General features: G+C 29.8%; 1 protein-coding gene and 28 non-coding genes across 30 annotated transcripts; 16 read left to right on the top strand and 13 right to left on the bottom strand.

Moving 5' to 3' along the window:
- The first annotated feature begins 3,418 nt into the window (after positions 1–3,418).
- 21ur-9318 lies at positions 3,419–3,439 on the top strand. The gene has a single exon (NR_055846.1).
- Positions 3,440–3,506: 67 nt separating this feature from the next.
- On the top strand, positions 3,507–3,527 carry 21ur-12242. Its single transcript, NR_055845.1, has one exon.
- Positions 3,528–3,661: 134 nt separating this feature from the next.
- 21ur-9294 lies at positions 3,662–3,682 on the bottom strand. The gene has a single exon (NR_055844.1).
- Positions 3,683–3,946: 264 nt separating this feature from the next.
- On the bottom strand, positions 3,947–3,967 carry 21ur-8654. Its single transcript, NR_055843.1, has one exon.
- A 727-nt stretch (positions 3,968–4,694) lies between these two features.
- 21ur-7337 lies at positions 4,695–4,715 on the top strand. The gene has a single exon (NR_055842.1).
- Positions 4,716–6,375: 1,660 nt separating this feature from the next.
- 21ur-7158 lies at positions 6,376–6,396 on the top strand. The gene has a single exon (NR_055841.1).
- On the bottom strand, positions 6,391–6,411 carry 21ur-9976. Its single transcript, NR_055840.1, has one exon.
- A 264-nt stretch (positions 6,412–6,675) lies between these two features.
- 21ur-10201 lies at positions 6,676–6,696 on the bottom strand. Its single transcript, NR_055839.1, has one exon.
- pqn-89 (Prion-like-(Q/N-rich)-domain-bearing protein) lies at positions 6,682–11,071 on the bottom strand. Of its 2 annotated transcripts, NM_001383105.1 has the most exons (10): positions 10,880–11,071; positions 10,627–10,779; positions 9,990–10,165; positions 9,680–9,797; positions 9,392–9,579; positions 8,698–8,944; positions 8,029–8,132; positions 7,794–7,957; positions 7,457–7,571; positions 6,682–7,154 (listed from the first exon to the last, which is right to left on the bottom strand). In NM_001383105.1, exons 1-9 carry the CDS (start codon positions 11,066–11,068, stop codon positions 7,546–7,548), a joined length of 1,365 nt encoding a protein of 454 aa, NP_001370356.1. In that variant the 5' UTR covers positions 11,069–11,071; the 3' UTR covers positions 6,682–7,154; positions 7,457–7,545. The 2 variants fall into 2 exon arrangements, with proteins under 2 accessions (NP_001370356.1, NP_001023577.1); NM_001028406.7 differs by lacking the exon at positions 7,457–7,571 and having other exon boundaries at positions 6,748–7,154; positions 10,880–11,069.
- On the top strand, positions 7,308–7,328 carry 21ur-8468. The gene has a single exon (NR_055838.1).
- 21ur-7888 lies at positions 7,665–7,685 on the top strand. Its single transcript, NR_055837.1, has one exon.
- On the top strand, positions 7,761–7,781 carry 21ur-8005. The gene has a single exon (NR_055836.1).
- 21ur-14052 lies at positions 8,231–8,251 on the top strand. The gene has a single exon (NR_055835.1).
- Positions 8,572–8,592, top strand: 21ur-11916. Its single transcript, NR_055834.1, has one exon.
- Positions 8,882–8,902, bottom strand: 21ur-13194. Its single transcript, NR_055833.1, has one exon.
- 21ur-5751 lies at positions 9,108–9,128 on the top strand. Its single transcript, NR_055832.1, has one exon.
- 21ur-12804 lies at positions 9,233–9,253 on the bottom strand. Its single transcript, NR_055831.1, has one exon.
- On the bottom strand, positions 9,234–9,254 carry 21ur-13906. Its single transcript, NR_055830.1, has one exon.
- Positions 9,270–9,290, bottom strand: 21ur-11877. The gene has a single exon (NR_055829.1).
- Positions 9,359–9,379, top strand: 21ur-7221. Its single transcript, NR_055828.1, has one exon.
- 21ur-13275 lies at positions 9,362–9,382 on the top strand. The gene has a single exon (NR_055827.1).
- Positions 9,940–9,960, bottom strand: 21ur-7858. The gene has a single exon (NR_055826.1).
- On the top strand, positions 10,226–10,246 carry 21ur-9492. The gene has a single exon (NR_055825.1).
- Positions 10,229–10,249, top strand: 21ur-4265. The gene has a single exon (NR_055824.1).
- 21ur-13982 lies at positions 10,362–10,382 on the top strand. The gene has a single exon (NR_055823.1).
- On the top strand, positions 10,891–10,911 carry 21ur-15194. Its single transcript, NR_055822.1, has one exon.
- Positions 11,072–11,971: 900 nt separating the features above from the next.
- 21ur-2048 lies at positions 11,972–11,992 on the bottom strand. Its single transcript, NR_055821.1, has one exon.
- A 256-nt stretch (positions 11,993–12,248) lies between these two features.
- 21ur-4522 lies at positions 12,249–12,269 on the bottom strand. Its single transcript, NR_055820.1, has one exon.
- A 222-nt stretch (positions 12,270–12,491) lies between these two features.
- 21ur-11539 lies at positions 12,492–12,512 on the bottom strand. The gene has a single exon (NR_055819.1).
- Between the last annotated feature and the right edge of the window lie 96 nt (positions 12,513–12,608).

Here is a 12,608-nt window from a genome sequence, read left to right as displayed (position 1 = left end):
ACTGCTCGTGACGTACATAGTTTTATACTCTTTACACAGTTTACGGAGGCTTGAACTTTAAAAAATACGTTATTTCTTATGTAGACGGGAAATTACATTGGGTGTCTGAAAACAACAGTGTAAAAAACAATAAATAAAGATGTGATATTGAAGTATGGGTTTAATAAAAGTAGAGCTGCCTAAAAATAAAATTTGAACTTTAATTTAAATCTAGTTTTCAGAGCTCATTCTCGGAACTATTTTGAAATAAGCAGCTAGTCCTTGGTAAGCCGGTATTTTTCATTAATATCTATCATATTATCATAAAACCAGATGCTAGCGGCTATGATGGGAAAACAACAATTATTTTGAAGATCCCAGGAACATCACTGGCAAAAGTGGTAATTAAACCGAAATGCCACGAACTTAAGGTTCATGTGATGTCATTATAATATTTATTAGGAAATAAAAGACTATTCCATTATAGGTAGGCACTCCATGCCTACCCATATGCCTGTCTACAGGCTCGTTAAGTTTGGTGTGAGCGTGGGTGTTTGTACAATGCTTTGATTAATTGATTGAAAATGCTACTGGGAGATATAAAACACGCTCAAATACACTCGGGGAATCATGTAGGTACAAGAAGGCTGCCTGGTAAGCAGACAGGCTTTTTTCCTATATGTAACAAGGGTGTCGGTTTTTTGATTTTTTGCAAAAATCGAAAACAAATATTTTCCGATTTTTCCGATATGTCGAAAAAAGCTTTAAATTTTGGTCATTTTTCTTCATTTTCATACAAAATTTATATGTTTTCTTATGTTTTTTCTCATCAACTCAAACAAAATTTTGTAAAAAATTATTAAAAAAATTATGGTTAAGTTTCTGAACATTTTTTGTTTTTTCGAGAAAAAGACGCCCGGTTAGTGTTGTGATTATGGAAAAATATCAGGTGCATGTTTTCAATAACGTGGGATTTTTAGAATGGTATTTTAGACCAGAACTGCTAAAAAAAAGATACAATTTTATAATAAGATTTTTGCGAAACAGACAAAAAATGTTTTTTTTTAAACTCGATTTTTTTGGAAAATTTTAAAAATCGAAAATTTTAGCGTGAATGTAGTATTATTGAACAATTATCAATATTTTTATTTAAAGGGGGAGTAGAGTTTGTGGGGAAATATACGTTTCTGACTCTAATTGTGCTCCTGATACCGAATATCGATGTGAAAAAAATTAAAAAAATTTCCCTGTTTTCGCCCCGCCCACGAAACCGTGCCGCACGTGTGGGTTTACGAGATTAATTTTTTCCTTCTATTTTTATTTAATTTTATGCCGATTTTTTCCATTTTTTCGCTGTTTTATATCGAAAATGTTGTTATTTAGCGTTAATTTATGCCTTTTTATTGATAAAAATCAACAATATTCCATGTAAAGTTCCATTTTCAGCACAAAATCGACGCGAAACGAGGTGGAAGCAACCATGGACAATAAATTTATCATTATTCCGTGTGTAATACTATTGTTTTTCATAAAAACCCAATAAGTATATTATAAAACTATTTATTTTTAATAAAATTTATAAAAAATCACATTTCTGGAAAAAAACAATAACAAAAAAAAACAAAAATTGAAGTTTGTCCTTGGGTGCACTACGAATCAACGTATTCCGGATATCTGGAATGTTAAATGTTTGTATTAATGTGGAAAACTTTCGTTATTGTGATTTGTAAAGGAAATATGATGAGTATTTGGATGAAAATTGGAATTTACCGACTAAATCGACAAACTGTTGATTTTTTAAAGATGTTTTAGGCCTAATTTTTTAGCGAACAGAATGCTTTTCACTTTTAAATTGTTTTTTGAAAATGTTTTTTAAATGAAATGCTCACTTTTCCTAGAAACGTCGTGTCGCCGTAATTTTCCTTGTTTTCCGTCGATTTTGTGCTGAAAATGGAACTTTACATGAAATATTGTTGATTTTTATCAATAAAAAAGCATAAATTAACGCTAAATAACAACATTTTCGATATAAAACAGCGAAAAAATGGAAAAAATCGGCATAAAATTAAATAAAAATAGAAGGAAAAAATTAATCTCGTAAACCCACACGTGCGGCACGGTTTCGTGGGCGGGGCGTCTCTGGCGGGAAAATCTTGCGTTTGAAATCTCACATATAGGCATCCAATGGATTTGCGGATTTTAAAAATTAATATAAAATCAGGGAAATTTTTTTAATTTTTTTCACATCGATATTCGGTATCAGGAGCACAATTAGAGTCAGAAACATATATTTCCCCACAAACTCTACTCCCCCTTTAAGAATTTAATTTTCAAAACGAACACAATTCAAAACGGTGAAAATTTGGGAATTTATCAAGAAAATTCGAAATCTCACTTCAAGCTTATATAGTCCCCTAGAGTTCAATTTGTTAAAAACACTTGCTGAGATATTTGCAGAGGTGGTTAGACTGACAATGAAAACTAATTCTTCAAAAGCTTTAAACCAGAAAACCAAAATCTGAAAGCAACAAGAATACGGTAGCTTTGGAGGCGTTTATAGAACGTTATTTTGAAGTGGTTATCTAGAATTCCACTTGTAAGAGTTCAGAAAATATGTATTTTTTCAAGAGCCTAGATCATTTTTCAATTTATGCTTAAAACAAGACCAATATCCTTTGTCCACTACTCTTTCCAACCCTTAAATTCATAGAACCGTCGAATTGCTGAAAAGATTCCCTGAAAAGGCGGGTTGTGGTTAAGATGAACATTCATTCCTTCCTATGTTCCCATTTCAGAGAAATGAGGAAAAGTGTTGCCGGATGTAGAGAGTACATAAATTTGGGAGAGCAAGTCAGAGATGCTAGTGTATTCTTGGAAATGCTTGGAGAAAAAGGAAAGACTCATGGCCCGACGGGGAGATGATGATTGAGAAAACAACGAAGAAGTACCGAGAATATAGACATTCAGAGAATCAAAGGGTGCACACGGAATTGGATGCACAAATGTTCGCAGAAAACATTATCCCGAAGAATTGTCCTGCAAATATTTGGCAGACATACATACACACACGAGTAACTCAGTTTTTGAGAAACACTTAAAGGTGAAGTATTTTAAATGCTGTTTGGAACTTTCAACAATTATGCAAAAGAAATTATGTAGGTTAGAGAAACCTTCAAAAAATTTGAAAAATACATAACCGTAACTAAAAAATATCCAAACTATCATTTGATCAATCCTTGTGATTTATAAGCAAGTTCTGATCAATTTTTGAGGAAATCTTTAAAATAAAAATTTCATAAAAATTTTACAAAATGTGTTAGTATCTGAAAATTATTACAAATATCTACCTTCTAAATTGTACACAGAAATTTAATGAAAATTGAATTTTTTTTTCTGTTTCGCGAGGATTTTATAAAATTTTCAGTTTAGCTAATTCTAATCCTAAATATGCAAGTTTTGCCTTAACAAAAAACTACTACTTTTTCAAATTTAACATAAAATTAGTCTTAAAAAGAGCTAAAATCAAATGGAAAAACATCCGAATTGCACCAGGAAGTGTAATATTCTGCGAAGAAAACCCTATAATTTCCGCATTTTGTTGTTTTTCAAATGCCCTTCTTTATTTGTTACTTTGATTCGAAGAATATTTAGATTGTTTTCGAAAAAAACAAGAATTCGCTTTTAATATAGCAATGCAGTGGCAATATTTTTCTGTCAATGTTGCTTCAAATATTTATGAAATGAAACAGTAATTTTTAGAAAACTAATCATTTCAATAAAATTGGAGGAACAGCTGTAGCAAAGTGGAAATACAAATTTCTGACATCACAAGTTTTTAATTGCATACCATATACATATTTTACCGCGGATTCACTTTAGCCAGTGAGGAAAATACACCCGGTTAGTGTTAAATTATGGAAAAATATCAGGTGCATGCTTTCAATAGTGTAGGATTTTTTGTAGGAATGGTTAGGAATTCGAGATCACAACTGCTAAAAAAATAAAATTTTATAATAAAATTTTTGCGAAACAGACAAAAAAATTTTTTTTCTGAAATTTTTGGACGATTTGGCAGAATATCTATAGATGTCAGGCTTCAATTTTTAGATAATAACAATTTTTAAAACTAATCGAACACAATTTTTATTTAAAAGTTCTCTCAAAAGTTGATCAAAACTAGCTTGTAAATCACAAGAATCGAGTAATTCATATTTTTCCGAAAAAAAATAAAATAAACATTTTATTTTTGCACAATTTAAAATTAAAAAAACTCGAAAAAAACACCTAAGCCTACTGTATTCTAAAAAAAACAAAAATGACTGAAATTTATATGCAATTTATTTACACATGCTCCCCAAATTCTTATTATCTCTAGTCCATATTATTAGTAAAATAAAACGAGAGTGGGACATTCTTGAGAATCACAAAATTCTTCGAATTAGTTCCGGATTATTTTAAAACGATTAGTTATCTTTTTTGGGGGGGGGGGGGGGGTTTGATTGATGGTATTAATATGAATAAAAATTGAAATATAAAAAGTGGAATAAAACTATTTAGAGAAACCTTTAAAAAAACAAAACAGAAAAAAAGCGACTGGAAATGCATATTGAGCTCTAAAAATAGCTCCCAGTTACATTAATTTTTCAGTTCTGAAATTTTAAAATAATTGCTGTTTCAACCGATAGGTATATTGATTGTAGTAATTAGTTAAATATTCTCCTAGGGGCTTTAAACACACAGTTGAGAACATTTTGAAAAATATATGTGCGTCGTGTGGATAAGATTCAAATAAAATTGGACAAACTAAAAAACTGCCATACAAAATAATATTATGCTGGTATAGTATTTTTGCATTAAAATAATTAAAAAAATATTTCGCTGATCTAAACACGAAATTTTGATTTTGTGGTATTCAAAATTTCCAGAATACAAAATAAATAAGTGGAAACCCTGATTCGAAGAAAACTTTGGGTATTATTGTTGGAAAGCGTTCTTTGAAATTAAATGTACACATTCGTATTAAGGAAATACCATATTAAAATTTTTAAAATTAAAATAGAGTTTCTTGAATTAAAAAAGGAGTCTTTTTGGATAACTTTTACAGTTTCAAGAGGAACGAACGCAAAGTCGGCAGATTTTATAAAGTATGTTAAAATCAAATAAAAACTCTCATTTTAATTACATTTTTTGTTTCAGGAAAAAACGCAAATATTAACGCCCAAACATTGAAAGATCAAGCGAAAAGCTGACGCATATCTGAATTCTAAAAGAAATTTTGGAAAAAAACATAACTTGGAAAGAATGCCATTTAAATAGTGAAGAATGTTTAAAAAAAAATTACAAAAATATGAAAAATGGTTTTCCTATTTTGATATTAGCCAAATGAGAACAAAAATATCTTTTTCGTTCGAAACAAAATTATAGAAACGTATATAAATAACGGGAAATTTGATTAGAATATGTGGAAAACTCATTTAGTTGTTTTTATATTTGCAAAACGTTTCCCAGTATTTGCGTTTTCCAGGAGAATAAAAAATAAACAGAACTCTGATTTTCAAAAACGTACTGAGAATCTTATTTGTCTCAAATGAGAATGTGCAACCCACACAACAACAACTTCTTGGATGAATAAATGGAAAAAAGGAGAAAAACGAACACTCTTGCACTCACGAACTTCTGGTTGCCATGACATTAGATATCGAAATAAATAAATAAATGTATGAAGAAAGAGTACTAAGAATGAAGAGACGCAGAGAGAAAGGTAGAAGAAAGAGGTGAGGGTTCACATGAAATGGAATACATTTGAATTTGGTTGCTGACGGAGACAGATGTTTCTGGTTTTCTTGGAATAATTTTGGTTGAATAGAATTCTCGGAAACAGAAAACTAAGGAATCCTGGATTTCTCAAAAATCAAATAACTAAAATTTCAGAAATTGAGCGCAAAAAGGAAAGAAAAATTGTGGGATCATAGGTACGCATTCTACTTTTATCGAATAAATTTTTAAAATAAGTAAAAACCACAGTACGACAAATCCCTATGAAATTGGACAATTATGAAAAATATTGTACATTTTCAAGAAAAGCAACAAAAGCTGTTTCAAGGTTTGCATAAATATAGTGCATAAATATAAAGGTGCCAAAAAATTTCAGTTATTTATTGACTTCTGTTTTTTCAGTGCATCTTCCACTAATCTTGAGACCAGTAATAATTGTTCAAAATACGGGTTTTCACAGATTTTCGATGATTTTAACAGTGTTTACTGGTAGATAAACATTCTGGAAGTTTTCTTTGAACTTCTTATAACCTGTATCAAACAAAAAAGTTCAGATTTTTCTCAAAAAAAAAAGACAATTTCTTGAAAACATCTAAAATTGGTCCCACAATTACAACACATTCTAAAATTGAAGTTAACACAAAAAAGCTCAAAAAAGCAATTTCAAAATGTTATATAGCTTTTCATAAATTAGTGAAACCGTAACATTTTTATAATTAATTTTTTTAATTAAATAGTTTCAAAATCAACATTTTTCCGACTTTTGATGATTTTAACAATGTCTACTAGTGGATAAACATTCTGGGAACTTTTTGGAATTATATGTATGCATTTAATTTAAAACAAAAACAATCTCTTCTAAAAACTGAAATTTAAAAAGAAAGAGAGAAATTAGTACAAGTGCATAGTTGTTTAATAAGTTAAAGACGTCAACACAAAAAAACGATCACAGAATGTTGTCTAGCTTTTCATAAAACACTGAAACCGTGAAAATTTTTATAGTTAAATGTTTATTAAATATTTTCAAAGTCAACAATATTGTAGTCAAGGAATTGAGGTCATGAAGTGGCACTTTATAGTGAACATTTTGATAGAGAATCGGAATATATCTTCAAAAAAAAAGAAACGGAAATTTCTCATTAAAATTGAGAAATTCGCGTATGAACAATAGAGAAAACCAAGAGTAATTGCAACCGGAAATCAATAAAATAATCAATATTTCAATGAAAGAAAAATGGGAAAAAACTGGGTTTCAAGAAAGTAAAATGGTGAGACTAGAAAAATAAGAAAATTTTAGACAACTTCACTTCGACTCGGCCGAACCGGAACGTCACTCGCAAAACTTGAATCGTCTCGTTCACCAGAGTTTACTGGAGAATATGGTTTTCGCATTGCAGATCCTGAAATTATTTATCTTTTTTTTTAAAATTGAATTCATTATTTATTGGAATAATCAAAATTTGCTACATCAGCTTGTTAAAAAAATATATTTGATATACAATTTTTACTGTTTCAGCTCTTTTAAAAATATTATTATCTTCATTAGTCGATATTCCGTAGTGTTTCAAGAAATTCATTTTTTTTCAAACAAAGAAGAAGTCACATACCATCACCTCCAACCTCATGCTTTTCCAAAGTAAAACCAAGAAAATGGGGACATTCAGACATGGGACATGGAAACAAGCGGACTTTTATTCCTTACCAAGAGTTTTTTTTTTTTTTTTTGAGGTTGAAGATGATGGATGAATGGGAGATCAATTGAAAGACGGCTGGGAAGAAGAAGGACAGTTTTTAGACAGAGGTGTACAGTGGGTCGTCTAAAAATCAAATATAAATAATTTTGAGTGAAAATTAAAAACTTTTCCTGTTTCACGGCCGTTTCATAAGTTTTGAAAAAATAAGTTAATTAATTGGTTCTTTACTTCTGGATTTTTAATTTTTTCAAACCAAAAATATTTACGGTTTCAGGAATTCTATATAAACTTCTGTTGTTGAACAATAATCAATTCATTTGACGTTTATGAAAAATCAAATCTTACTAATTGGTTTAGCATCCTGTGCAGGTGGCATCATTGGTCTTCGATCAGTTGAATCTTGTCTATAAGCAGCTGCTTCTCTATGTTTTTCACTGTGAAGAGGTTCTCTATCACTTGATGTTCTATTAAATGTTGTCATTTCTTTTTCAGCTGGGGCTTGGCGACTTCTGTAGATTAATTAATTAAACATTGAACAAATTTGTAAAAAAATAATCTTTGTAATTTCAAAAATAATTACCTGACACACGTGAAGAGAGCAAGAGCACAAAGAAGTAAAAGGAAAAGGAATGTGAGAATTGCAAGAATAATAGTTGCTGTTCTCCATCCCATTCCAACGAGTCCCTGAAATTAAAATTTTATTTCAATAAAAGGTAGATTTATTTTTAAAAATTACTGTTTCATCTTCTATACATTTCCACTCTTAAATTTAAATAATAGAGTTTCAAGTATTGTCAATAAGGAAACCACTGAAAAATGTAGTAAATTTTCAATATTTATGTACCAAAACATAAAAAGTGAAAAAAAAAGAAAATTCCGTTATTAGTGAACAAATTCTCATGAAAATTTGTTAAAATTCATGAATTGCTCCGCATGTTTAATTATTTTGTAAAATTTGCATTTTAAAAACAAGTCTTAGATTTTTAGAAGTTATTTTTTTATTTTTCTTTCTAAATTTAAAAATACAAACAACAATTTTCAGTTTTAAAAGGTAATAATTATTTAACAAAAAACTTACTGTTTCATCTTTTATACATTTCAGTGAGTCAAATTTAATTTTTAATTTCCTTTTTCAAAACCATGTCAGCACAATGTAATTTTGCATAATCTGTTATTAAATTCTGAATTTACGAATCTCAATTTACAATATCACAAAACTTTAAAAAAAAAATTCAGGAAAAAAACGAACCGCTTCACTTGGATCAAGTACACTTCCATGATCATCTTGACAATAAGTATTATCTTTAATTCCCCATGGACAATTCTTGCAGTTATCCACTTGTCCATTGGTAATATAATTACAGATTGAGAAGAATCCAGTTGAATTTGATACACAAGCAGCAACATTTGCATTCACGTGAGAAGCTTTGCACGTAAGATCACATGATGGTCCAATCAAAGAGCCAGAGCAAGAAATGGAAAATGACATGGATAAACTGCAATTAATTTATTGAATTTGACTGATTTTGACTAAAAAAGTTCTAGCTCATTGGTCAAAATTAAAGTACAGGCGTACAATTTGTATTTATTTATCAACTTTAAAAAAATCTACTGTTTCAATAAATCAATAAAAGAAACAATAATTGTTCACTGACTTAATTCATACAAAATGAACAGAAGTTTTTGAATTTCGAGTTTTGGAAATAGCTGCACCTTAAAGTTTGAATGAAATTTAATGACGAATCTAAAAAAAATCACAGAGATCGTACCATTCAGGTCATTTTAAAACATCAAGAGAGTTTAAAATTCCTTGATTCAAATTATAGAACAAATACCTTAAAACTAAAACAGTTAAAAAATTTTTACCGTTTCAACACCTTAATGAAACAGATTTTTCAAATATTGGATACTGTTGAATTATCTTCCACCACATTTATACTAACCTGGTACCCAAAAGTTTTCCTTGATAAGTTCTCTGCTGATTCATATTCTGCACTCCTTCGACAGCTGGAAGTGTGTCTGAAAGTGGAACCACAAATGTGTCGACATGAGTCAAAGTGTCATCTTGAACCAATTGACCAGTTTGAGTGATGACTGCTCCCAAGTGATGAGCGAATACATCAATGGCAGCCTGGAATATTTTAGATATCAAGGAAATCTGATGATCTAGTGAAATAAAATTATGTTCAAGTCAGAATTAAATTATTGAAGCAAACTTTCGAAAAGCTTACTGGCTTGGATGGCAAGTTCATCACATAATTCTGGCTCCACTGTCCTTGAGAAGATTGTGGAAGTTGACCATTTGTGTCCAAATAGAAGAAGTCAGTGATTTGATAACGAACACTTTCACTAAAAATTAAACAGTTTGTACATAGTTTGTTTTAAATAAAATCAAATGTTTTCGAATATCATACCCAATGAATAAACATATAAACAAAACGTTCTGAAACTTTGAATAAAAATTGAAACAGTGTTTTAATTTTCTATAAACATTTTAATTTCGAGAATCTGAACTTAAATTTTTCACCTGAATTTACTTACTCTGGAGATGAAACAATAAATGTGAATGCAAAGTAACATCTCGGGGAAGTTTTGAGGAATGAACACGTGTATCCACTTGGACAGGTACATGTTTGACTGTTTGGAAGTGCAGATGAAGGATTTGAATATCCACGAAGTTGGAATTGAATTGTTACTCCTTTGTTTGAATTAGAGTTCTGCAAATGAAATTTACTGTTTCATAGTGTTTACATTAAAACGGTAACATTTAAAAATATTATTCGCATGTTGCATCCAATTGAAAATAAGCCTTTCAGTGTGATCAGAAAACATTTAGAACGCGAAAAAAAAACAACAAAAAAAAGAACAATTTCATAAGTTAGTAATAATATACACTCTTGTTCCGGGTGTCATTTTGAAAAAAAAAAGAGTAAAACTGTGATGAAAATTATTAAAAAAGGTTATGTTACAGGCAGATTACTAAAATAGTTCGCTTCTTTCGTTTTTTGCCGATAAATAAAAAAGAAATCTAAAAACTTTCAGCCCTTTTTGCATCTAAAAGGAAAATTTTATCATATTGATTTTCATTGAATTTATAAAAAAAATTATTTGCAAGTATATAACATCCCTACGGAATCATAACAATTGTGGTCAGATAACAAATGAATATTAAACTAACCGTATTATTGCTGGTTGCTCCGAATGGGGATTGATTATTGAATAATCCTCTATTTTGAATATTTTGGTATCCAGTTTGCAGAGTATTTGCTACATTTGCGGCAGCAGATCCCCACGAGTTCGAGTTTGCGTTTCCATAGTTTTGAGATTGAGTCTGTAACATTTCCATGACTGTGTGAAGAAATGTATTTAGGGCTGTTTCTTTTGGTACTAAATTTTACTGTTTCACAATTTAATTTTCCCTAATAACTCACCCCATATCCAGTATTCGTATTAGTATTCGTATTCTGATTTCGATTTTGTTGCTGATTCTGAGTTTGTTGTCCGTATTGTTGTTGTTGATATGGGTTCTGATTCTGACTATTCACTTGATATTGAGCATTAATTGTGAGTGATAACAGGGACAAGCATGTCAGAAATGATACGATTCGCCGAGTTATCATTCTGAATTTAAATATTGATTGTTTAAGAAAATTGTGGAAAATTCGAGAAAAGAAGAAATGGGATGTAGTTAGGTGTAAGAAAATTAATAATAGAGACTTGGCTAGCAGGCTACAAATTTTGAAAATTATCTGAAATTTGGATGTAAAAATATATTCCGTCAAAAATGTATACTTTTGCCTAAAATTGTTACTGTTTCAAGATAGTATCATTAGGGGTTCATTATTTGATATTTAGTTCCAAAAACATTTTAAATAAGATAAATAAATTTTAATTCTGAAAGATAAATTAGAATCAACAAAACGGTACAGTAAACATTCAAAACTTAAATGCAAATGAGTGTGACCTCAAAATGGTGTAAAGAACCTATAATAATTCATTTCTACCAATCTTTTCCTAAAATCTTAAAGGAAAATCAAAAAAGGTCTGACGATTGCGCAATGATCGAAAAGGGTGAAATTGAGTTTATTAATGGGTTTGACACAATTTCAACACAGACGTAGTTGTTGAAAAACTGTGAGTACACATATTATTTTCTTTTGAGACATAGAAAGTAAAAGAAGTGAAATGGATACTCTCAATGAGTAAATATTGATGGAATAACGTGGAAGGTGACTCAAGAAAGAAAAGTTGGAGGTCTGGAAGGAATAGAAACGGGTTTTTTATGTAAAGCTACTACGAGTTAACAGAATAAAACATATTTTTATTTCGAAAAAATGCAGAAATGTTATCCCAGAATCCCAAAACCAAAAGCTTTAGATCTCATGTTTTGGCGGAAAAAGTTACATTTTGTACTTTAGAGTATATTCTTTACAGTAGAATTTTTTGAGTTTTATTTTTGACAAAATTGCTAAATTTGATAATTTTTGAACAGCCGACTTGCCGATTCCTATTGCCAATTCAAAGAAGGTATACTGAGAGAAATAATAATTTTTAAAAAATTATCTGAATTTATAAACTTAATGAAACATTAAACATTTGTGGTTATGCATCTAATGGTAGAGCGAAGGCTGCAACTGACTCATTATTGTATTTCAGAGTATAACATTTCCTTTAATCCATTTTTGAGAAAATGTTAAAAACTTAGATTTTCAAAGGAATTTTCAGTTCTTTCACGGTTTTTTCTTGAAATTTTCAAAAATTCAGCTTTTTAACAATTGCGGCTTTAGAACGGGAAAAATTTCACATAAAGGACACGGTGGAATAATCTTTGTAAAATCATCAATATTTCAAACTTTGCTGAAACATTAAAAAATTAAAAACCATCTCAGCAAACACATCTCTGGCTCAGATCTCAAAAACGAGCAACCTTGGATATATGTATCCTTAATTTTAAAATAAAATAAGATAAAGTAGATGGTTAATAAAATTATAAATTACTTAAAAACTGATTCTGATTTTGAAAAGTTAATAAAGCACTAGAAATAAGTCGTTAAGTGTCTAACAGCGGGGTGTGCTTTTTTCTCTTTTTTTTTCAAAAATAAGAAACATGAGATGTATTTTATGAAATATCGCTGACAGCGTTTTTGAATAAGAATTCTT

Source organism: Caenorhabditis elegans, chromosome IV (genome assembly GCF_000002985.6).
Source record: "Caenorhabditis elegans chromosome IV".
NCBI lineage: Eukaryota > Metazoa > Nematoda > Chromadorea > Rhabditida > Rhabditidae > Caenorhabditis > Caenorhabditis elegans.
The sequence above is the reverse complement of the archived record's forward strand: the minus strand, read 5'-3'. Positions and strand labels throughout refer to the sequence as shown.

What these genes read in the sequence shown, in the direction of transcription:
- pqn-89 (NM_001028406.7), bottom strand. Translation starts at nt 11,068, where the DNA reads ATGATAACTCGGCGAATCGTATCATTTCTGACATGCTTGTCCCTGTTA. An exon ending in TGAACTTGCCATCCAAGCCA is followed by an intron (nt 9,580 to 9,679) that starts GTAAGCTTTTCG and finishes AAAATATTCCAG; the next exon opens with GCTGCCATTGATGTATTCGC. An exon ending in GCTCTCTTCACGTGTGTCAG is followed by an intron (nt 7,958 to 8,028) that starts GTAATTATTTTT and finishes ATTAATCTACAG; the next exon opens with AAGTCGCCAAGCCCCAGCTG.